This window comes from Vulpes lagopus, chromosome 19 (genome assembly GCF_018345385.1).
Source record: "Vulpes lagopus strain Blue_001 chromosome 19, ASM1834538v1, whole genome shotgun sequence".
NCBI lineage: Eukaryota > Metazoa > Chordata > Mammalia > Carnivora > Canidae > Vulpes > Vulpes lagopus.
The window spans coordinates 17,584,970-17,604,842 of NC_054842.1; the positions used below are offsets into that span (position 1 = coordinate 17,584,970).

General features: G+C 37.7%; 1 protein-coding gene across 10 annotated transcripts in view; it reads left to right on the top strand.

Moving 5' to 3' along the window:
- Positions 1–19,873, top strand: part of NEK10 (NIMA related kinase 10) — a 230,932-nt gene that overhangs the window by 152,521 nt on the left and 58,538 nt on the right. For all 10 annotated transcript variants that reach the window (XM_041734504.1, XM_041734495.1, XM_041734497.1 and 7 more), the window contains 3 exons: positions 13,158–13,341; positions 13,446–13,532; positions 15,002–15,056. In XM_041734504.1, the coding sequence (XP_041590438.1) occupies positions 13,158–13,341; positions 13,446–13,532; positions 15,002–15,056 (326 nt within the window). The remainder of the gene's footprint in view (positions 1–13,157; positions 13,342–13,445; positions 13,533–15,001; positions 15,057–19,873) is intronic.

The following is a 19,873-nucleotide window of genomic DNA, read 5'->3' on the forward strand; positions in this document are numbered from 1 at the left end:
ATTTGAGGCCTTCTATTAAGTTCTGTACTGCAAACCTACTTAGCCAATTTCCAATTGGATATAAAAGAGTCAGTGTATGTTAGATTCCTGTAGCTGATATGGGGGTAGGCGGAGTTAGTTAAAATCTAACAGCAGAAATCCTCTTATCTTTAGCAAAACACCTTGAGAATGACAGTTTTATTTATTTATTTGCTTCTCAGCTTTTTTTTTTTTTTTAAACTCTTACTGTGGAAAATTTCATACATTTACAGAAATAAAGATAGTACTTCGTGTAGGCACCCTCCAGCTTCAAGAATTTGCTACTTCGGGCCAGTCACATGCTGTCTTTATGCCCACCCACCACCCACTCCCTGCCAACCATAGGTTATTTTGAAACAAACTCAAGACACCATATCATCTTATCCATCAATCGTTCAGTATGTATTTGGGGGGCCATTTTCAGTGTAGAAATCTAGCTCTCAGGCCATGACTGGGTTAAACAAAGGGAGATGTCTATAGTTGATGAGGGAGTTTTGAGGTTCTAAAGGTTCTGTACTCATCCATAAAATAGGGGGAAAATATTACTTATTACAGAAAGCACTAGGATTAAATAACTTGATGTGTTTGAATAAACTGTGCAAATTAAAAAGTGGCACGAAATTATAAGATAGCACCAATTATATAAAATGAACAGTGATTATGTTAAAAAATAGTTGTTGATGCAACTCACTAATCTAGTACTAAGTGGTCCATTAGTGCTAAATCCCTGGGTGGTTTTCATGCAGTTAATAAGTATTTATTGAGCATATGCTACTAGGCAACCTTGATGCCCTCATGGAGCATTCAGTCTCATAGGGACCATAGAGAAATGCTTTACTTCTAGGCAGAATTTATATTACTCCTTTTAAAGAACCATAAAATATCTTCTTTTGTACTATTTTATATATACTGATAATTTTTCATTTCGGACTAATCAAATGTTAGCTAAAATGAAAAGTGGAGCTTTATTAAAGAACTGAGAAGGAAATACGATTACATCTCATCAAAAGACAGCATGTAGTTAATTGGCATTATCCTTGCTAAGTACCAATTATTATTTTTCAAAAACTTACATCGACACCATTGCTAATGGAAAAATTAGAGGTATAAAATTTTATGTCTTTTTTTAAGTATTGTTATAGTATTATGATTATTTCATTTCAAATATAGTTTAATGTCTCCCAGAGCAGTTCATATCAACAATACAATTACATAATCCAATGATAAGCAATAGTCAAAGGAAAGAGAAATTAGTGGGTGCAGTAGAACTTTATGAATTCTCAGCATTGATAAAGAGATCTATTGTGAATTGCTGGAATTTACAAATTAGTGAGTAAGAAAATAATTGATAAGAAACTTTATGAGCTTTTATGTCATGGGATGTATGCTACTTATGTTTTCACACATTAGGTTATTCTTAATTATGGCAATAGGCTAGGAAAGACAGGTATTAGTATATGTTTCAAAAGGACAGAGAAGTCTTCACTAATAAAGTTCACTACTGTGTACTGTGGTTTAGACTCTATGAAAGAGAAGCAAGACTTTCTTTTTTAAGAAAGTTAAGCTTTCTAATTTTTATAATTCAAAATAAGATATCACAAGGAGAGCAGAATTAAGAATAAGAATCAAGCAGAGAAAAATGAGGTATATTTTTTGCTTAAATATTGTAGTAATAAAAGTATATTGTGCTGCAGAAGGTACTATGGCATTGTACTTGTCAAAATCATGATTGGTATGTTGGCATTATGCATGTGTTAAACACACAGAATAACTGCCCTTTTGGTGTTATCTAATGCCCCTGGCAGAAAAATTGATTGCAGACATTTCTAAACAGTGCGCTGCTTAGATCTTTGCCAGCAAATGCAAGGATGAGTGTTAAAACCCAGCCTGGAAAAATCTGGATAACCAATAGAAAACTTCAGTTTAATTCAGATTACGGGGATTGCATGGAACCTGCTGTAGACTAATACTAACATTGGTAAAAAAGCGTATTTCTAGGTGTATAAATGGAGCAGAGTTGAATGTACCAGGGAGACTGAAGGATAATGACGAAAGAAGCATGTTCTTGAAGGGTGAGTTTTGCAGGGATTTACCACTTCCAGTGATATTTGACTGGTACTTTTATCTTCACCACTTCTATTTTAAAGCTAAATAATTATTTCTTTTTACTAGTATAGTGAGTTCATTCTCTCTGGAGAACTTTCACATCCATAAGTCTAACAGGGAACAACATAAAAAGAAATTGAAAATGCTTGCAGTTTATAATTAATAATAGAAGAACAAAGATTTGTTGAATATCTTCTGAATGTAAGACATTGTGCTGGCTATTGTGACGATGTTAAAAAATTTAAAGGAGTGATCTCAGTCATGAAGTGATGTATCCAGTCTACTTGGGAAGCCAAGACATACATGCAGCAGGAAATCTGGGTAAATACCAAATGAGATCTCTGGCTGATGTAATTCAGGGAGGCTCCCAAAACAAGCAGGGTCTAAGATTGGGCCTTGGAAGTAGGTAAAGAAGTCACTCCTGGATGGAAAAGAATAACAAAAGTGCATGAGCTCCAGATAAACCAGCTTAGCTTACTTAGGACTACTAATCACATTTTAGAAATGGTATTGTTTTATGCTTTAACTTAATAGGCAAGAAAAGGTAAACCAAGAGAAGAGATTTGGCTAAGTTCACCAAGCTGGTTTGCTGCTTTTGGACCTTGAACTGAAAGTTGGACCTCCTGATTTATAATGCATATTTTGATATGCATAGTTTGGAAAGTTGGGGCAAGCAGGCTGGTGCTAGATGGCAGAAGTTTGTGAATACCTAGTCATGGTATTCAAACATAGTATTTGTGTTTAATCCTAGGTAGTGGGGACTAAAGCTTTGAATTTCTCCAAAGTAACTAAACCACCAAATTATCAAATTGAAGGCTTATTCTTCCTTATTGTTCATATCTCCTCCCTGAATTTTTTTTTTCCTGGTGGTTTCCATCTTATGTCTCTGAACACTCTTTCTTTATTCCCTCTTCCAACACTGGATTCTTAAATTTTGATGTTCTGCTTCTCTTCTTGCTCTTCCATTGAGTGAGCTCTGTCCAGTTCCATGGTTTGCCATTTTGTATGAATTTGGGTAAAAATTGGTTGTACAAAATGGGAACTTTATTTTCTATAATCATGTATCACTTTGTTTTGAGCCACTTTTCCTACTGATAGCAGAAAATGGTGGCTATAGCCATTAACACTTATATCAGCTGTTCTAGTCTAAGTTTTTCTAAGGGCTCTCCTCTCCACCTCCCTCTTCCAAGATGGCAGCTGGATACAGGAACAAGCTTAGGTATCCTCGACCCAATGGGAGGGGGCTCTGTGCATTGCCTTCTTCTTTGGCCTCTGTTGACTTTTGATGAGGTGAACCTATCCTTGTGGCTTTGGGGGACCTATCATGGCATCCCTGGTTTGAAATGTCTGAGAAATCCATCTTACCCTTCCAGTTCTCATTCTCATTCTCTCACATTGGGTCATTGCAATATCCAATGTTCTTAACTCTAGGCTCCTCCTCAGCCCTAGCAGTGATTCAGGGTACCAGCTCTGCACTATCTACAGGGTTATCAGGAAGTGTGTGTGTGTGTGTGTGTGTGTGTGTGTGAGAGAGAGAGAGAGAGAGAGAGAGAGAGAGAGAAGGGAGAGCCATTTGTTTATCACAATAATGTTGACTGCTACCGGCACTTAAGGGAAGCAGCCAGGAATGCTAATATTATGTATATTAGTGTGTATACAACAGTCCTACACAGAATGTATAAAGCAGAACCAGTAGGAAATACATATGATTTGTTGCAAGGAATTGTCTTATACAATTGTGGGCCTGGCTAGGTAAGTCCAAAATCCATAGAGTGGGCTGGCAGGAAGGGCAGGTTTAAATTCTTGGGCATAGGCTAAACCTGCTGTCCACAGATGGAGTTTCTTTTTCATCTTGAAGAAGCGTCAGGTTAAAGACCTTCCAAATGATCAAATCCATTCTATGCAGGTTATCTAGAGTCATCTCCCTCCCTTTACTATCCTCTATGTGCCTACCAAGATCTTTCAAACATCACATCTAACCTTGATAAATTATCTCATGTTTAAGATGAGGAGTAAATGTTCCCATAGTGAGTCCTAGAAATGTACTCTAAGCTTTTGGAGAATTACAAACAGGAAGATTTCTGTGATAGGCTCATGTTGTCAAACTACTGAAATATAGAGCATATAATTATTATCCTAAATTCTGTCTACCTTGGGGTGGGGAGGGGAGGGACCAGCTGGTAGAGCATTTGTCAGCAAATATTATTTTCTAAATCCACAATCCCTTTACAATTTCACTTAAAGAAGTGGAATTCTCATTGTAGTTTTCTAATACAGTCTGTATATGTTCTTGGCAAAAGTTATTGACAGGCATTTGACATTTATCCTAAATTCTCAAATGTCTTTAAAGTTGACCACTTAAGGACTGAGAAGATATGCAAGTAACTGATTCTTACTTTCTTAGTGCAAACTTAAAACAAACTGTTGTGCCATTTATTTATCTGAGTTGTTTTATTTTTATTATACCATATGTCATTTACAATTGCTGAACACACCACAAAAACCGTGTGTCTGCAGTCCTCTGCTAAGAGATTAAATTTAGCCATGTAGAAAATGATGTATTTTAAAAGGACAATATTTTTGTGAACATCTTTGCTTTTATTGTCTGGTTAATTGTTGACTGAATTTCCCCCAAGGCTGTGACAATGCAACAAATAATGATGCAGTGAAAGAAGTATTGGGAAAAATCATGACTTGTTTTGGAAATGTTCTATACTTGTTATGGTTTAAGAAAATAAAGCAATGCCTTTTAGGCTCCCACACGGATATATATACAATTCTCACATCCACATCATAACTCCATCTTTGTTTATTGAGATATAATTTACATATAGTAAGATGTACACATTTTAGTTACTTAGTTTAATTACTTTTGACACATGGTTAACTTGCACCCAAAATCAGATTGGGAACATTTCTAGAACCTCAGAAATTTCCTTCATGCCACTTCCCATACAGTTCTCTGCCCATGGACAGACTATTAGGATTTCTGACACTATGGATTACTTTGACCTATTGTTTCTTCATATAATATAAATCACAAACAGTATGTACTCTTTAGCATCTGCCTTCTTTCACATGACCTAATGTCTATGAGATTCATCCATGATATTGTGCATAGCAGTCATCTGTTTATATTATTAGATAGTATTATGTTGTATGTATATATCATAGTTTATTCTCCTGTTGATGAATGTTGTATTGTTCCAGTCTTTTTTTTTTTTTTAATTTTTATTTATTTATGATAGTCACAGAGAGAGAGAGAGAGAGACGCAGAGACACAGGCAGAGGGAGAAGCAGGCTCCATGCACCGGGAGCCTGATGTGGGATTCGATCCCGGGTCTCCAGGATCGCGCCCTGGGCCAAAGGCAGGCGCCAAACCGCTGCGCCACCCAGGGATCCCGCCACCCAGGGATCCCATGTTGTATTGTTCCAGATTTGGGGTTTTACATACAACTGCTATGAACTTTCTTATATAAGTCTTCTTGTGCAGATAATTTCATTTCTCTTAGATAAATACTAGGAGAAGAATTTCAGGGTCATAAGGTAGTTGTATGTTTAACTCTAAAAGAAACTACCAAGCAGTTCTCCAAAATTGTACTGTTTAGCATTTTTAGGAGCAATGTTATGAGAGTTGCTCAATTGTTCTGTATTCTTGTAAACATTTAATATATTGTCAGTCTTTTAGATTTTAACCTGTGTAGTGGGCGTAAAAAAGTATTTCTTTGTGGTTTTAGTTTACATTTTCTTGATAACCACGGCTGCTGAGCACTTTTACATGTGCTAATTGTTCATTTATATATCTCTTTGTGTGTGTGTGTGTGTGTGTGTGTGTGTTTGTGTGTGTGAAGTATCTATTCAAATCTTTGGCCATTACTTGATTGAATTATTTGTCTGTTTTTGTTGATTTTAGGAGTTCTTTATATATTCCACATGTGTGTTGTCAAATATATGTATTGCTAATGTTTTTCCTAGTCTATGTCTTGACTGTTTTTTAATGATTTTTTTTGATGAGCAGAAATTTTGTTGAATTTTAATTTTGTTAAAGTCCAATTTACTTATTTAGTTTTTTGTTGTTGTTAGTGCTTTTTGTATCTTGTTAAAGAAATCACGGCCTATCCCAAGGCTGCAAAAATAGGCTCTTTTTTCTTTTGGTAATTCTTTCTGGTAATAGATTTTATGTTTAGGTCTGTGATCCATTTTGATTTAATTTCATGCATAGAATGAAGAGATTGAAATTTTTTTCCCATATGGGTACCCAGTTTTCCCAGCATCATTTCTTAAAATGTCTAAAGTTTCCTTACTGATTTTACTACACGTCTTTGTTGAAAATCATTTAACACTGTATATGTGGATTTATTTCTGAACTCTATTCTGTTGCCTTTATCTGTGTATCTATTCTTAGGCCAGTACCACACTGTTTTGATTATTGTAGACTTTTAATAAGTCTTGAAATTAGGTTGTATAAGCGTTCAGATTTTGTTCTTCTTTGTCAAATTTGATTTGACCATTCTAGATCTATTTACTTTTAATTTAATTTAATTAAAAAATTTTTAAGATTTTATTTATTTATTCATGAGAGACACATAGAGAGGCAGAGACATAGGCAGAGAGAGAAGCAGACCCCATGCAGGGAGCCCAAAGTGGGATTCGATCCCGGGTCTCCAGGATCATGCCCTGGGCCGAAGGCAGACACTCAACCACTGAGCCACCCAGGTGTCCCAATTTACTTTTAATTTTAGAATCAGTTTGTCAGTTTCTTCAAAAAATAATGCTGCTATTTTGATTTCTATCCTGTTTTAATATGGAGAAGAGCTTTGCCATACTTTGAAAAATCAGTGTTTTGTTTTACTTATTCAACAAAATTTATCCAGCACCTATTCTCTTCTGGGGACTATTCAAGTCTGTATTCTAACAGTAAACAGAAAAGTCAAAGAATTCCATCTCACAGTGGAGGAAGACAAATCATAAGTAAATTAATATACAGTTAAGTCTACAGGCAAAAATACGAAGGCAAAGTAAAAGTGATTGGTAGATGTGGAAAGACAGGCTGTTTTAAATAGGGATATATATGGAAGGCTACTATAACTGCAGGACTTTTGGCTAGAAACCAGAATACATTGATAGAATGAGCTGCACAAATATCTGGAGGTGCAACATTGATGGCAGAGGGCATAGCAAGTCCAGAAATCGGAGGTGGGAGCATGCCTGCCAGATTTAAGGGGCAAGCAAGGAGGCCTGTGTGGCTGGAATCCAGTGAGTCTGGGGAAGGAGTAGGAGATGAGGATGCTACAGTCCATGGTATAGACTTGAGTGATGTGTGTTTTGAGCAAAGGGGTGACATAATGTTTTAAAATCATACAGCTGATTGCTGTGTATGAATTGACCATTGAGAGTCAAGAATGGAAGCAAGGAGATAGATAAAAGATGATGGTGATTCTTTTCCTTGATTTTTAATTCTTTGTTTACTGGCACTTAATCACTTTGGTATTTTGACACCGTGTATTAAGTGTGTGGTTTGACAAGAACTAGACCTTCCCTTCTGTCATTCTGTATTAAAAATGAAACAGTAAGTAGGGTTCTAATATGTGGGGTTTGTTCTTATTGATGCCACCTATGTCTAATTCCATACTATTTCATGCCTTAACCAATGCTGCTTGTCAATTGCATTTCTTGTTTTTTTGAGCAATCCAAATTAGAATGCCTTAAGACTTGACCACTTGATGATTCTCTGTGCATGGTTTTTTCTAGATGTTAAATGGAATTACCGGATTCTGTCCTCCTTTAAAATGCTTTCAGAAGTATTCACACATACATTCAGTTCTTTTCCTTTATTAGCATGTAGTTTTGAAACAAAATGGTGGTCAGTCAATGTTGATGTAGACCGTATCTTCTGTATTTTTAATAAGGGATACCTTCAGATTATGGTACTGTTTTCTTCATCCTTATTAGTCTTATTTCTTCTAACAACCTATCTTTGAATTCAGAATAATAGAGAACCTGTTGCAGATACTAGACTATTTATGGGGTGGCAGTGAAATGCTATCGAGCATGGTAAATTTGATAGTGGAATTTTCAATGGAATTGTAATAATTCGTCCACTAATTTACTTATTTTAAGACAGTTCATTAGTTTTGTTCTTGTGCTTTTAAGAAGTTCTAATTAAGAGAGTGTCATTATAATAGTGGGATCATCATTATATGCCTTTAATTATACTAAAGCAAAATTTTTGGCTTTGTATGAATATTTTTTAAAAGTTCAAAATAAAAAATAGTTAATATCCAAACTTGAAGAGAACATTTCCTTCATTATATAATATTTGTAAATTTAGTTATTGCCAGCACCTCTCACACCAGTTTTTCTGGTTTAATTTGAACATATTGCTCTTCTACTTGATATACAGAGCACAGGAGCAGGGAAATGCTTCAGGATTTCAGAAACAAAAAAGATAGTGATGTCAACCAAACAACTTTGAAGCTAAAAGATCCCCAGCTATCATAGTAAGGGACCAGGCTCCAAGCTTGCTTTTGCGGCCCACCGTTGTGTAGGGCAAAACCAAGTGTCTGAGAGTGAGGTCCTAGATAGGAGCCTCTCATGGCACCTGCTAAAGTGGTCAGACCACTTAGCTATGGCCTGGGTCAATGTGGCCCCTTCAGCCCTCTTGGCCACACTGGATGATTTTCTTTTTTAAAGATTTATTTATTTATTTGAGAAAGAGACAGAGAGGGTGTGTGTGAGTGGGGGGAGGGGCAGAGGGAGAGGAAGGGAGAGAGAGAAGCAGACTCCCTGTTGAGCAGGGAGCTGGATGCAGAGCTGGATCCCAGGACCCTGAGATCATGACCTGAGACAAAATCAAGGATCAGACGCCCAACCCTCCAGGTGCCCCTGGCTGATTTTTTTTAATACTTTGAAATTTAGGGACTAAATTTATGCGCAATAATATATAGTCAATGACCTGTCTCCTATTTTGGATTTTCTTTGTGCTATCATTCATGAAAAGCACAGAATGTGGTTTGCCATTAAAAAGAAATCACCTCAGCCAGGTGCATTGCTGTCAAGCACTGGGTAGCCCTACATTTATGTGTCTAAGGTCACAGTTATTAACCAAACAAAGAGAAGACACTAGGGAGAGACATAGCTCAAATACAATGACTATTTTAGAACAAAAGAGTGTATTCTTTATGGTTCTCAAGTAAAACATCTATAGGATATAGTTAGTGTTATGCTTTATGTTTATTTTTTGCTTCTTTTTCTTTCTCCTTATAAAACATTCCGGGCAATTTAAAAAATTGCTCTAGTTTTAATAAAATAGGCTCTCTTAATTCTTTCCCTACTGTTGCAGTTAATTTAGGCAATGTCAGTCTGTTACTGTTAGAATTTCTATTCAACTGAAAATGTATTATAATCTGCTGCACACATAAAAAATTACATTATAATGAGCAAAACCGAGCTAAACATAATTGTGCCTATAACAGCACTGTGACAGGAAGTGTCTCCTATAATGGTGATGATTTCCATATCAGTGATAATTTTATTGTCTGATTTGCATTGTCTTCTTCTTGCTGCCATATTGATGCACAGAATGTGTCCATCCGTTCCTAGGAGATATATAGATGCCAAAAAAAAATCTAGTTAACTCTCTCTCCTATTCCTAGAAAAATCTTAAGTAATTAGAAAGTACAAAAGATGGCAGCAGCCAAATTGCATCCCCCAAGACTACACCCCCACACACACACACCCTCAACTTCCATTAATAGGTTTATGTACTTGCTGGAGGCAACTTTTGAAACTACCTTAATGGCCTCCACTCTTAGGTTAAAAACATTTAACTATCTCTGCTTTTGGCCAATGCCTACTGGGTTACAGAGGCATATTATCGTTGCTGGGTGAGCCATCTCTAATACAGATGAATGGAGTTTTACAACTTCTCATAAGTGCAAAGGGGAACAAGGAAGGGAGACATTCACTCCTACTTATGGATATATCACCAAATAGTCTCTTCAGCTCTTAGAGAAGCATCATGATGTAGGATTCTGGAGAAATGGGCAAAATAAACACACACACACACACACACACACACACACACACACACACACAAGCTACAAAACCTACTCATTACATAGGGGAATTCACCTGGCCCTTTTCTCCCTTAAATCTCAATACAGCAACTACTTACTAAGCAATGCTGTATACAAAACATTGTGCAAGGAATGGGGTGTTTGACAGGGACTAAAATAGTTCCCAGTTCAAGGAGAGAGTTGGTAATGAGTTGGATACTTAAATATTTACAAGGAAAAACTCTGGAAATCACACTCAGGAAAATGCGTCTACAGTGGTATATCATTTATTGTCAAGTTCAAGAACTCTATAGATTTTTTTGAAGCAAAAACTGCTACAAGAGATTATAGAAACAGAGGTTTTTAAAACTAAAACAACTATACATTCTACATTGCTGTATCATACCTTCCATGCTTACATATTTTGAAGAAGCATCTCTTTCAAAATGTGAATTTCCCCTTTATCAGAAGTTAAGCAAACACCCAATTATTTATGGATGCAATTTTGGTGGTTGCAAATAACTTGATTTGCAGCCCAACTGGTTCTTGGGTATTGATTGCAAGTCAAAGCTCCTCACATCTAAAATGCTTATATCAAGACTCACAGCTTCTTCTCATTCTTCATTCAGCCAAAGAAAAATATCTTATCCATGCCTGTTTGAAAAAGAAACAAAGCCTTTGCTCCAGTTTTGCTAGTTTTAGAGATTTATGGTTTCTGACATCCAATTGCATCATGCAATAAAGAGTTTTATCAACTCAAAACTGATCTCTCTTTTTTTTAAAACATTGATAGCATTGACACATTTTGAGTGTATAGTCCCTATAGGGCTATAAATCCAGTTGTGGTCTTTAGAATAGGACATTAGATGATTTATTTCAAATAAAAACATCACAGGAAGAAGAAAGGCCTACATTATTTCTGTGTACATTTCTAACTTCCATTGAGGAAGTTGGAGGAAGAAGGATCTGTGAGCTGGGACAGAAAAATAAGGAAAGCATGGAAGGAGTTGAATAAGCTTGGCACGAAAGTTTTGAGCCCAGAGGGAGCCTCCTGGATTTGGTATCAGAGGCTAGCTTGGGAAGAGCTGAAGCTGGCATTGGGAGCCCCTTGAGTCTTAACCACAGGAAACATTTCTGAGAAGCACATATTCAGCAATGCCAAAGGACATCTGAAACATTTTCCATTTTGGGATTTAAGGTAGCAGACTAGAGTAGATCCAAAAAACAGGAATGAACAATGCTCAGTCACAAAAGCAGGAAGATTTTTTTTTCAATCGGAGTTCAATTTGCCAACATGTAGCATAACACCCAGTGCTCATCCCATCAAGTGCCCCCCTCAGTACCCGTCACCCAGTCACCCCAACCCCTGCCCTCCTCCCTTTCCATTACCTCTTGTTCGTTTCCCAGAGTTAGGAGTCTCTCATGTTCTGTCACCCTCACTGATATTTTCACTCCTTTCCCCTTTATTTCCTTTCATTATTTTTTATATTCCCCAAATGAATGAGACCATATAATGTTTGTCCTTCTCTGATTGAAAGATGAATGGATAAAGAAGATGTGGTTTATGTATACAATGGAATATTATTCAGCCATTAGAAATGACAAATACCCACCATTTGCTTCAATGTGGATGGAACTGGAGTGTATTATGCTAAGTGAAAAAAAGCAGGAGGATTTTGAACACTGGACCGAGGACTCACCAAAGAGAACTAAAATGCCCCTTCAACTGCGTGTTAGCTTCAACAGAGCAAGAAATATCTCCCAGCATCTTGGTGAAAGCTTTAAGAAAGCACAATGAAAAAATTCTCAGGAAAAAAATAACAAGCAGAAATTGATTGGACAGTTCACATTGCACAAAATGTCTTTGATATTCTTTTTTTTTTTTTGTCTTGTTTAGTGAACAGAAACACGTGAAAACTTTCAGAGGTTAATTTCAAACTCCAGTCACTCATACATCTTAGATTTTCTTCATCTTCCATTCAGTCCCTGTGGAGTTTTTAGGAACCTTCCCCTGGTGACTGTGGGTGTCAGTTTCATTTTCGAAAAAATATCTGAAAACAAAACAAAACAAAAAACCATGGACCTGTCTCTCTACAGAGCATTGCTTACCACCAGAGCCTCTGCCCCCAGCTCTATTTTTCAGGAGACCTCACCTCTCTCCCTCCATGGCCTGGCTCTGTCTGCTACCAAGTTCCCAGAGATTTGAAGAAACTAAGCCCTACTTACCCTCTGTGGTGCTGAGATTTGATAGAAGTGTTTTTTTTTTAATTGATGTATAGTTGACACACAATGTAACTGTAGTTTCAGGTGTACAACATAGTGATTCCATAATTCCATACCTTATGCTTTATTCATCACAAGTGTAGCTACCATCTGCCACTATACAATGCTATTACAATAGCATTGACTATACTTCCTATGCTATGCCTTTTATCCCCGTGATTTATTCAGAGAGCTAATTATTATTATTATTATTATTATTATTATTATTGAGAGTCGGGTGGGGTGACGGGGGGAATGGAGGAGAGAGAGAATCTTAAGCAGGCTCCACACCAAGTGCAGAGCCTGACATGGGGCTTGGTCTCACAACCCTAAGATTATGAGCTGAGCTGAAATCAAGAGTCAGACGCTTAACCAACTGAGGCACACCAGAGAGCAAATATAATTAAGATACTTTAAAGGAGAGTAATTTTGGCTTAATTGATCTTTTACTTAATGCTGCATTTTCTATCATTTTGCACAGACCTCTGTCATTGAGCATCTTAGCACATCCATTCTTATTTGTCCAGTGGTGCAGATATACTTTGTTAAGGACTGAATGAATTCTGCTGCAAGCATGTAGATAGAACTATTAATGGTACTTTAGCACAAATATTTATAATAATGTAGCAAGGATTTTAATATACGTCCTAATGAGCTTTGGGTGCTACAGAAGGAAGGAAGAAAAGGCTGCTATAAGTTGAATTTCTCTTTCAGGAAACCTTTGAGAAGGCAAGCTTGAGTAGCAGCAGCAGTGGAGCTGCCAGCCTGAAAAGCGAACTTTCAGAAAGTGCAGACCTACCCCCTGAGGGCTTCCAGGCCCCCTGTGGTAAGGATGAAGACAGGGCCTGTGATGAAATCCTGTCGGAGGAGAACTTCAACTTGGAAAATATTGAGAAAGGTAATTCTAGTGAAATGGTGACATCATGAATACACTTGATTTTTGTCTGTTTCAAGGTTAATTTACTCTTTATTTTATTCTTCTATTCTTTTATTCATGTGCAGATATGTACTCAGAGCTAGATGATGAACTGGACATTTCGGACAACTCTAGCAGCTCCAGTTCAAGCCCTTTGAAAGAATCTACATTCAGTAAGTTTTCTTTGCTGGCCTGCGGGTTCCAGCAGGTCATGGTTTGGGAATCACACTTGGGAGTTGGGTAAACACCATCATATACTTAAGACAGAGGTTTATTTTCCAAGTGCAGTGCTAATTAGGACAGGTTTGTCTAGCCCTCTTATGGACCCAGAGGCCAACTGGTGCTGTGGTCTTCTGATGCCTCAGGTGTCAAATGAATAGTTTCATTATTTCTACCAGCAATCCCAGCTTCTAACTGGGGAGTAGAGATAACTAATTTGGAGATACACTAAATAATCACAGGAGTAATGGAAGTGACCTCTTATGAATCTATTCTATAGGGGTTACAGACCTGGAGAAGAAATTAGTCTTGGGGTAGACTAAGTTTCATACAATTTTATTTCCAATATAAGGGATAGATTATATTTCAAACACTAAAGTAAAATAAATATTTTAATGATCTAATACTATGAATAAATAGGATATATAAATTCGGTCCATAAGTTAATCTTGACTCTAAAGTTAAAACTGGAAAGTAAGTAGTCTGGAGTATGGGGTATGGAAAGGAAAAGCACATTTGGATAAAATTTAAGGATTATAAGGAAATATAGAATTCAATTCATTCAAGAAATCTGGAACTGAAAGAAAAGATATTTTAAAATAGAATATAGAGAAAGAATAATTTTTTTAAAAGAGTAAGTTGAAAGCGTATTAATTAGGATGGGTAGAAATATTCGAAATAAAATTAGTATAAGTAATTTCCTCTCATTAATGACTATACTATGAAAATCTCATAAAATAAAGTTTAAAATGGTGTCCCTAAGAATCCAAGGAAAATCTCTAAGGAGCAAGCTTCATTTTTTGTTCCTTTCCGAACTTAATTGTCCATAAAATAGTGACTAGATGTTCCAGATTTTCGGGGACAATCTCAGTTTCCAACATTGATCTATTTTTTCACAAATTCCTGCCTGCTAGATAAAATGCCCTGATTTGTGATTAGAAAACATGAAAGTTAAACAAGAAAAATATTCATGCATATGTAGCAAATTCTAGAAACAGTTAATTACTGCCTGTTTTGAGATGAATTCAGCTTTGCATATTCTGGGTAACAATAGTGGTGAGGGTCAGTGGGGAAGTGAGGAAGGAAAAGCTGGACCCTTCAACTTGCATGTGTAACTTGTAGTTATCTTGGCAAGGGCTTTAGGATAATTATTACATAGATATTTTATTGTACTTTATTAGCTATTAATAACAGAATTTCCTTATTTAGTTTCCTTTGGAAAAAGGACCTTAAACAATCCTGTCAAGTAAACAGTAATTTGAAACATTATATTTTAACTGATACTTTTATAAATGAAGACCATCTTCAGATTATGTAGAATTGCTCACGTGATAGAATACAGCATTTTTTAAAAGTTAGTAAATAGATAAATAAAAAACTTGCAGAGGGAAATTATCAAGATATTTTTATGTTCTTGTTTCAGGCATTTTAAAGAGAAGTTTTAGTGCCTCAGGAGGAGAAAGACAATCCCATACAAGGTATGTACACATTGAGCTCCCAGAATTCTGTAGAGCTATTATTAGTGGCTGAACTAAAACCTCATAGCCTAAAGTCACCATGGACATGTGGTAATAGAGGTTGATAGAGTTCACCCTCCCAGCACTGATTTAGTTTACCAAGTAGCATACTGGAAAGAGTACTAAGCTTGGAGCTGGGTCTAATCTAGCTTTGTGATCATTAGAGAAGCAGTTAGAGCCTCTCAGAGCTCAGGGGTGAGCAGGAGAAGTAGGTAGTGTGCTTCATGAAGTCATCTGGAGCCCCAGCTCCTTATATCTTGTTTTCCCACATCCATGGGATATAGGGCTCATCCTCATAGCAAATGTGGCAAATTCAGACCCTATCACATCCACATCCTGGCCAGCAGGAAGTGGCAAGGGCAAATGGAGACATGGTCTTTCCTTTTAAGGACATGACTCAGGCATTGTGCTCATCCCTTCTACTAACAACATATCATTGGCCAAAACTTAATCATATGAACACATCTAGCTAGCTACAAGGGAGGATGAATATATTTGGGGGATTCTGTTTTAAAAGAAAAAAGAAACTTATTTTAGGACAACCCACAATTTCTGCAAGTTATCTCTTGGACTAAAGACTAAAATGAAACTCTTAGGTTTGGCCTTTTGCAAGTCCCTGGTGACCTTTGTGAGGGCAGTTTCCATGGCTCTAGGTGAGGGTGACAGGAGTGAAGCCTGATTGTGGTGCTTTTAGAAATTACAGAAGCAGGGATGGGAAGGAAGCTAACAGTGATCTGGGTAGTTAGCAGGTGAGGGACATTTGATGGAAGAGGGTCTTCTTTGAATCAGGATGACTGCAGAGTGAATAGGACTGAGGAGAGGCAGTGGGGAGAGAGACAAAGAGGGAAAAGAAGTTGATGGTACACAGAGTAGCTTGAACCCAGGGAGTAGGTCTGGGAAAGATGAAGGGACAGCCCTTTGTGTCTGAAGAAAGGGGGGCAGAGATAAAATTAAGGCAGATATAAAAGATTATACTTGGTGATTTCTGTTTATTAGATGATGTTATTAGATGATATTCACTGCTGTCAGGAGTGTGGTCAAGTAGGAAGAAGCACAATAAAGGTGGGCAGACAACTGAGCAGAGACAGGCAGACAGCCTGCCAAATAGCTCTGAGGTGAAGGCCCCAGTTGAGGCTGCGATGCCTACAAGTGCATGGGGGTTGGTGCCAATCAGTAGGCAGTGGAGCCATGGGTGATCCTGGCTGGGGAAGTAGCTGTGTGCAATATGACAAAAGGCTAAGCTGTGGTATGCTTTAGCAGTTGGGCCTTCTGGATGCTGGCAAAGGAACCCGACTCAGGTTAACTTGTGCAACAGGGAAATTCATTAGAAGGCTCTGGGAGGCTCACATAATGAGGAACTCAGAGAATCAAACTTAGGAAGGACTAAGAGCCAGACAAGCCCCTGAAATCTGTGGAGGACACACTGTTGGTAGGCTCAGAAAGGCACTGATGCTGGGATGAAGGGGCTCCCAGTTGGTTTGTTTCATCCACGCGTCACCTTTTTCAGGATTCATTGTCCTCTGCAAGAGAGTCAGGGTGGCCTGGGTTGAATCAGGACCCAATTTACTGCATCAGGGAGAGCTGAGCTCCTCAATTGATAGCCCCTCCAAGTCCATTAGGGGGTCTTTGCTGGAGGAGCAGGTTAGAGGTCCTGGGCAGCCAGAATAGAACTCTTGTCCACTTCTGGGCTCCAGGGTGCTAGGAGGATGAATTTCAGAATGAAGAACATGCATAGCAAAATCCTGAGGGGTTCATTTAGGTGGCGAAGGGGGGTTCATACAGAAAATCATTTTTTGTTTAGTCAAAGATACAGCACCACTAATTATTGAATTTTTTCCAAGTAAGGTTCAGAAAGGGTTAGCATGAAGCCTTTCAATTTCCTAACTCATTTCTAGTGTTGCTAGTAACAAAAACCCAATGAAAACCTATCAGCATAAAATACCATCTGGATCACTGAGGGAAGCATACACATTTTTTAATGGGCCAATATGCAGAGAAGTGATGGTTAGAAGTAGTGGAGAGAGCAAGGGAAAGAGAAACAGTCCCAAATCCCAAGGAGAATCAGAATGGAGCATTTGGAGGACTTGGGACTTGAATTACAAGGAATTTCCCAGGCTTGCAGTTTCCTCCCATTTCCTACCTTCTGGCTTCTTGTCCTTAAGCCACCACCTCTGCTTGCACTTTCCACAGAGAAAACCACACATAGGAGCCTGGAGCCATGGGAGCTTTTGCTTATTTAGCTCAGCCAGTGAGGAGACAGGGCTGGGAGATGTGGCTTTGGTGCTGGGGGTCTGAAGGCATGGTACCACAGGGTAGGTTTGTCCTCCTCAACTCTGGCATCAGAGCTTCTATCTTAACCACTCATGACTTCAGTGGACTTTCGTGAGCTGATATGGAATTTTATCCAACTGCTTGGAACAACATTTATATAGGAAAATGTCCCACATATTCTCCTGTAAAATAATTAGCAAGCACCCTCTGGAATCTAGCTATCCCCAGATTTGTTATTATTTATAATTTTAAGAACATCACCAAAAGGCTTTTTTCCATTAGTGGATACTTTATTCAGTGAAATAAAGTTGCTTAAATGTATAGAAGAAATGCAAAACAAATATTTTTGTACAAAAGTACATTATGATGTATGGATTTTACTCCTCAGTTAAAAGAATTTTATATTAAAGTGGGAATTCCCAATTAGATGAATTTAGGCATCTTGGAATTGTTAAGTAATTCTAGTCTTTTTTTTCTAAAAAAGAATCATGGAAAATTGTCTTATTTGCAAGAATTCAGTTGAAGTCCAACCCTTCAGAAACAAAAGAAACGTGTGTTTTATATACTTTAGAGCTTGAAATGGCTTTTAAAAGCTAGTCATTATCTAAACATTTTCTAGCAAATTGGGTAAACTGGAATCAACAGAAAAGAGAAGTTCAATCTGAAACTCATTGAAAAGGAATATTACAGAGTGTAATTACATTAACACCTTTAACTTGTGGTTACTGACCAAGTCAACAGGTGGAAAATGGAAATTGGCCCAAATGTTGAGCTTGATGGATCGGAAGGTGCATAGGTAAATAAGACCTGAGCTAAAATAACATTTGAAAGCTGTGCCATGTGTGGTTCTGTGTGACACCCCATCAGGGAACACAGATTAGTTTAAGACGAGCTCTCTTCCCTCAAGGAACTCAGAGTGTTACCGGGCAATAAGGGCAGACTTCAGGAGAGAAGAGATGAAAAAAGACATCCTATGATTCATGCCAAATGAGGGGAGAGGAGATTAATGACTTTTTAATTCCTTCCAAGTAATCCCCAGAGCTTCTCTAAATTAAAAGAAGACAACTCTAAAATGTGTTTATAATTCTCTAAATTAAAAGGCATTAAATCTAAAGTTATTTGCAATCTAACTTGTTTAGGAACTTTCTGGGTTTCTTGGTTTACCTATGTGAAATGTGAAGCCATCCTGCAAAATTTTTAGAAGCTAAATGAGAAGTTAGAATCTAAAAGAAAAGAGCAAAGTGACATAACAGAAAATATTTAGATGCTAAAATAGAAGTTAGAACCTAAAACAAGATAGCAAAGCTATGAAATAGAATAAAAATAAATAGAAAATCAAGCCTGAGAAATTTTTGCTTTTCTGTATATATAAAAAGTAGGGGACCAGTTATATTGAGACCGGGGCACCTCTCCTCTTTGGGGTGCCTTAATTGGCTCTTAAAATAAGAGAATTAATCTCACTGAGAAAAAGCCCACAGGTAAGTACATGTTTGACCTGAGCATATTTACTAGAGCTTAGAATTCAAATTTGGTTTTGGCTAAAATTGTTCAGAGAGGAAACTTAAGCATAAATTCTGAACTTTCGTCACCCTAGATTTCAAGGGCCAGATTTTTTTTTTTTTTAAAAGAAGTTTTTTTTTTTAATTTTTTTATTTATTTATGATAGTCACACAGAGAGAGAGAGAGGCAGAGACACAGGCAGAGGGAGAAGCAGGCTCCATGCACCGGGAGCCCGACGTGGGACTCGATCCCGGGTCTCCAGGATCGCGCCCTGGGCCAAAGGCAGGCGCCAAACCGCTGAGCCACCCAGGGATCCCTCAAGGGCCAGATTTTAAGCCAGTTGTCTGCTAAAGAACCAAAGTACCTCCCAGATAACTTGGCATAGACTTGCAAATGGAACTAGGAAAGGCAGCTTCTGCTCTCCTCAGAGAAATACTGGTATCAAGGCTGGTGAGAGAAAACATCCTATTAGAACTGGAGGGCATCCTGGTGATCCAAGACATTACTAGATGATGAAATGTTTTCCAGGCTCAACTCTTAGAAGTAATTGTTCCTTCTATGAACTACTTAGCAGAAATGACATGAAATCAGCCAATAATTCCTTTGGGCCCTTTTCCTTGCAAAAATCCTCCCCAGAATCTCAGGCCTCCATCCCCAAATCTCCAAAAGTACTAAAAGCCAAACTGAAAGCTGAGGTGCCAGATCAGTAAAGAGAACCCCATTCCTCAGCTCTGGAACTATAGTCATTCACAAAGCAGAGGTGAGTCTCCAAATCTCCATTTCCAAGTCTCTAGACATGATATCTCCCCAACCAAGTTGCCATCCATGTAGCCATTCCCAGAGTATTCTTGACCCCCCAGAAAATCTGGAGATGTCAAATGTAGCATTTTTTTTACATTCTACAGAAGTAGACCTTGGGAGCTTCTTTTTGACCTACATTTCCTAACAATAAACAGGTTATTCATACTATATGTATAGTCACATAGTATAATTTTCTTTTAGGCTTT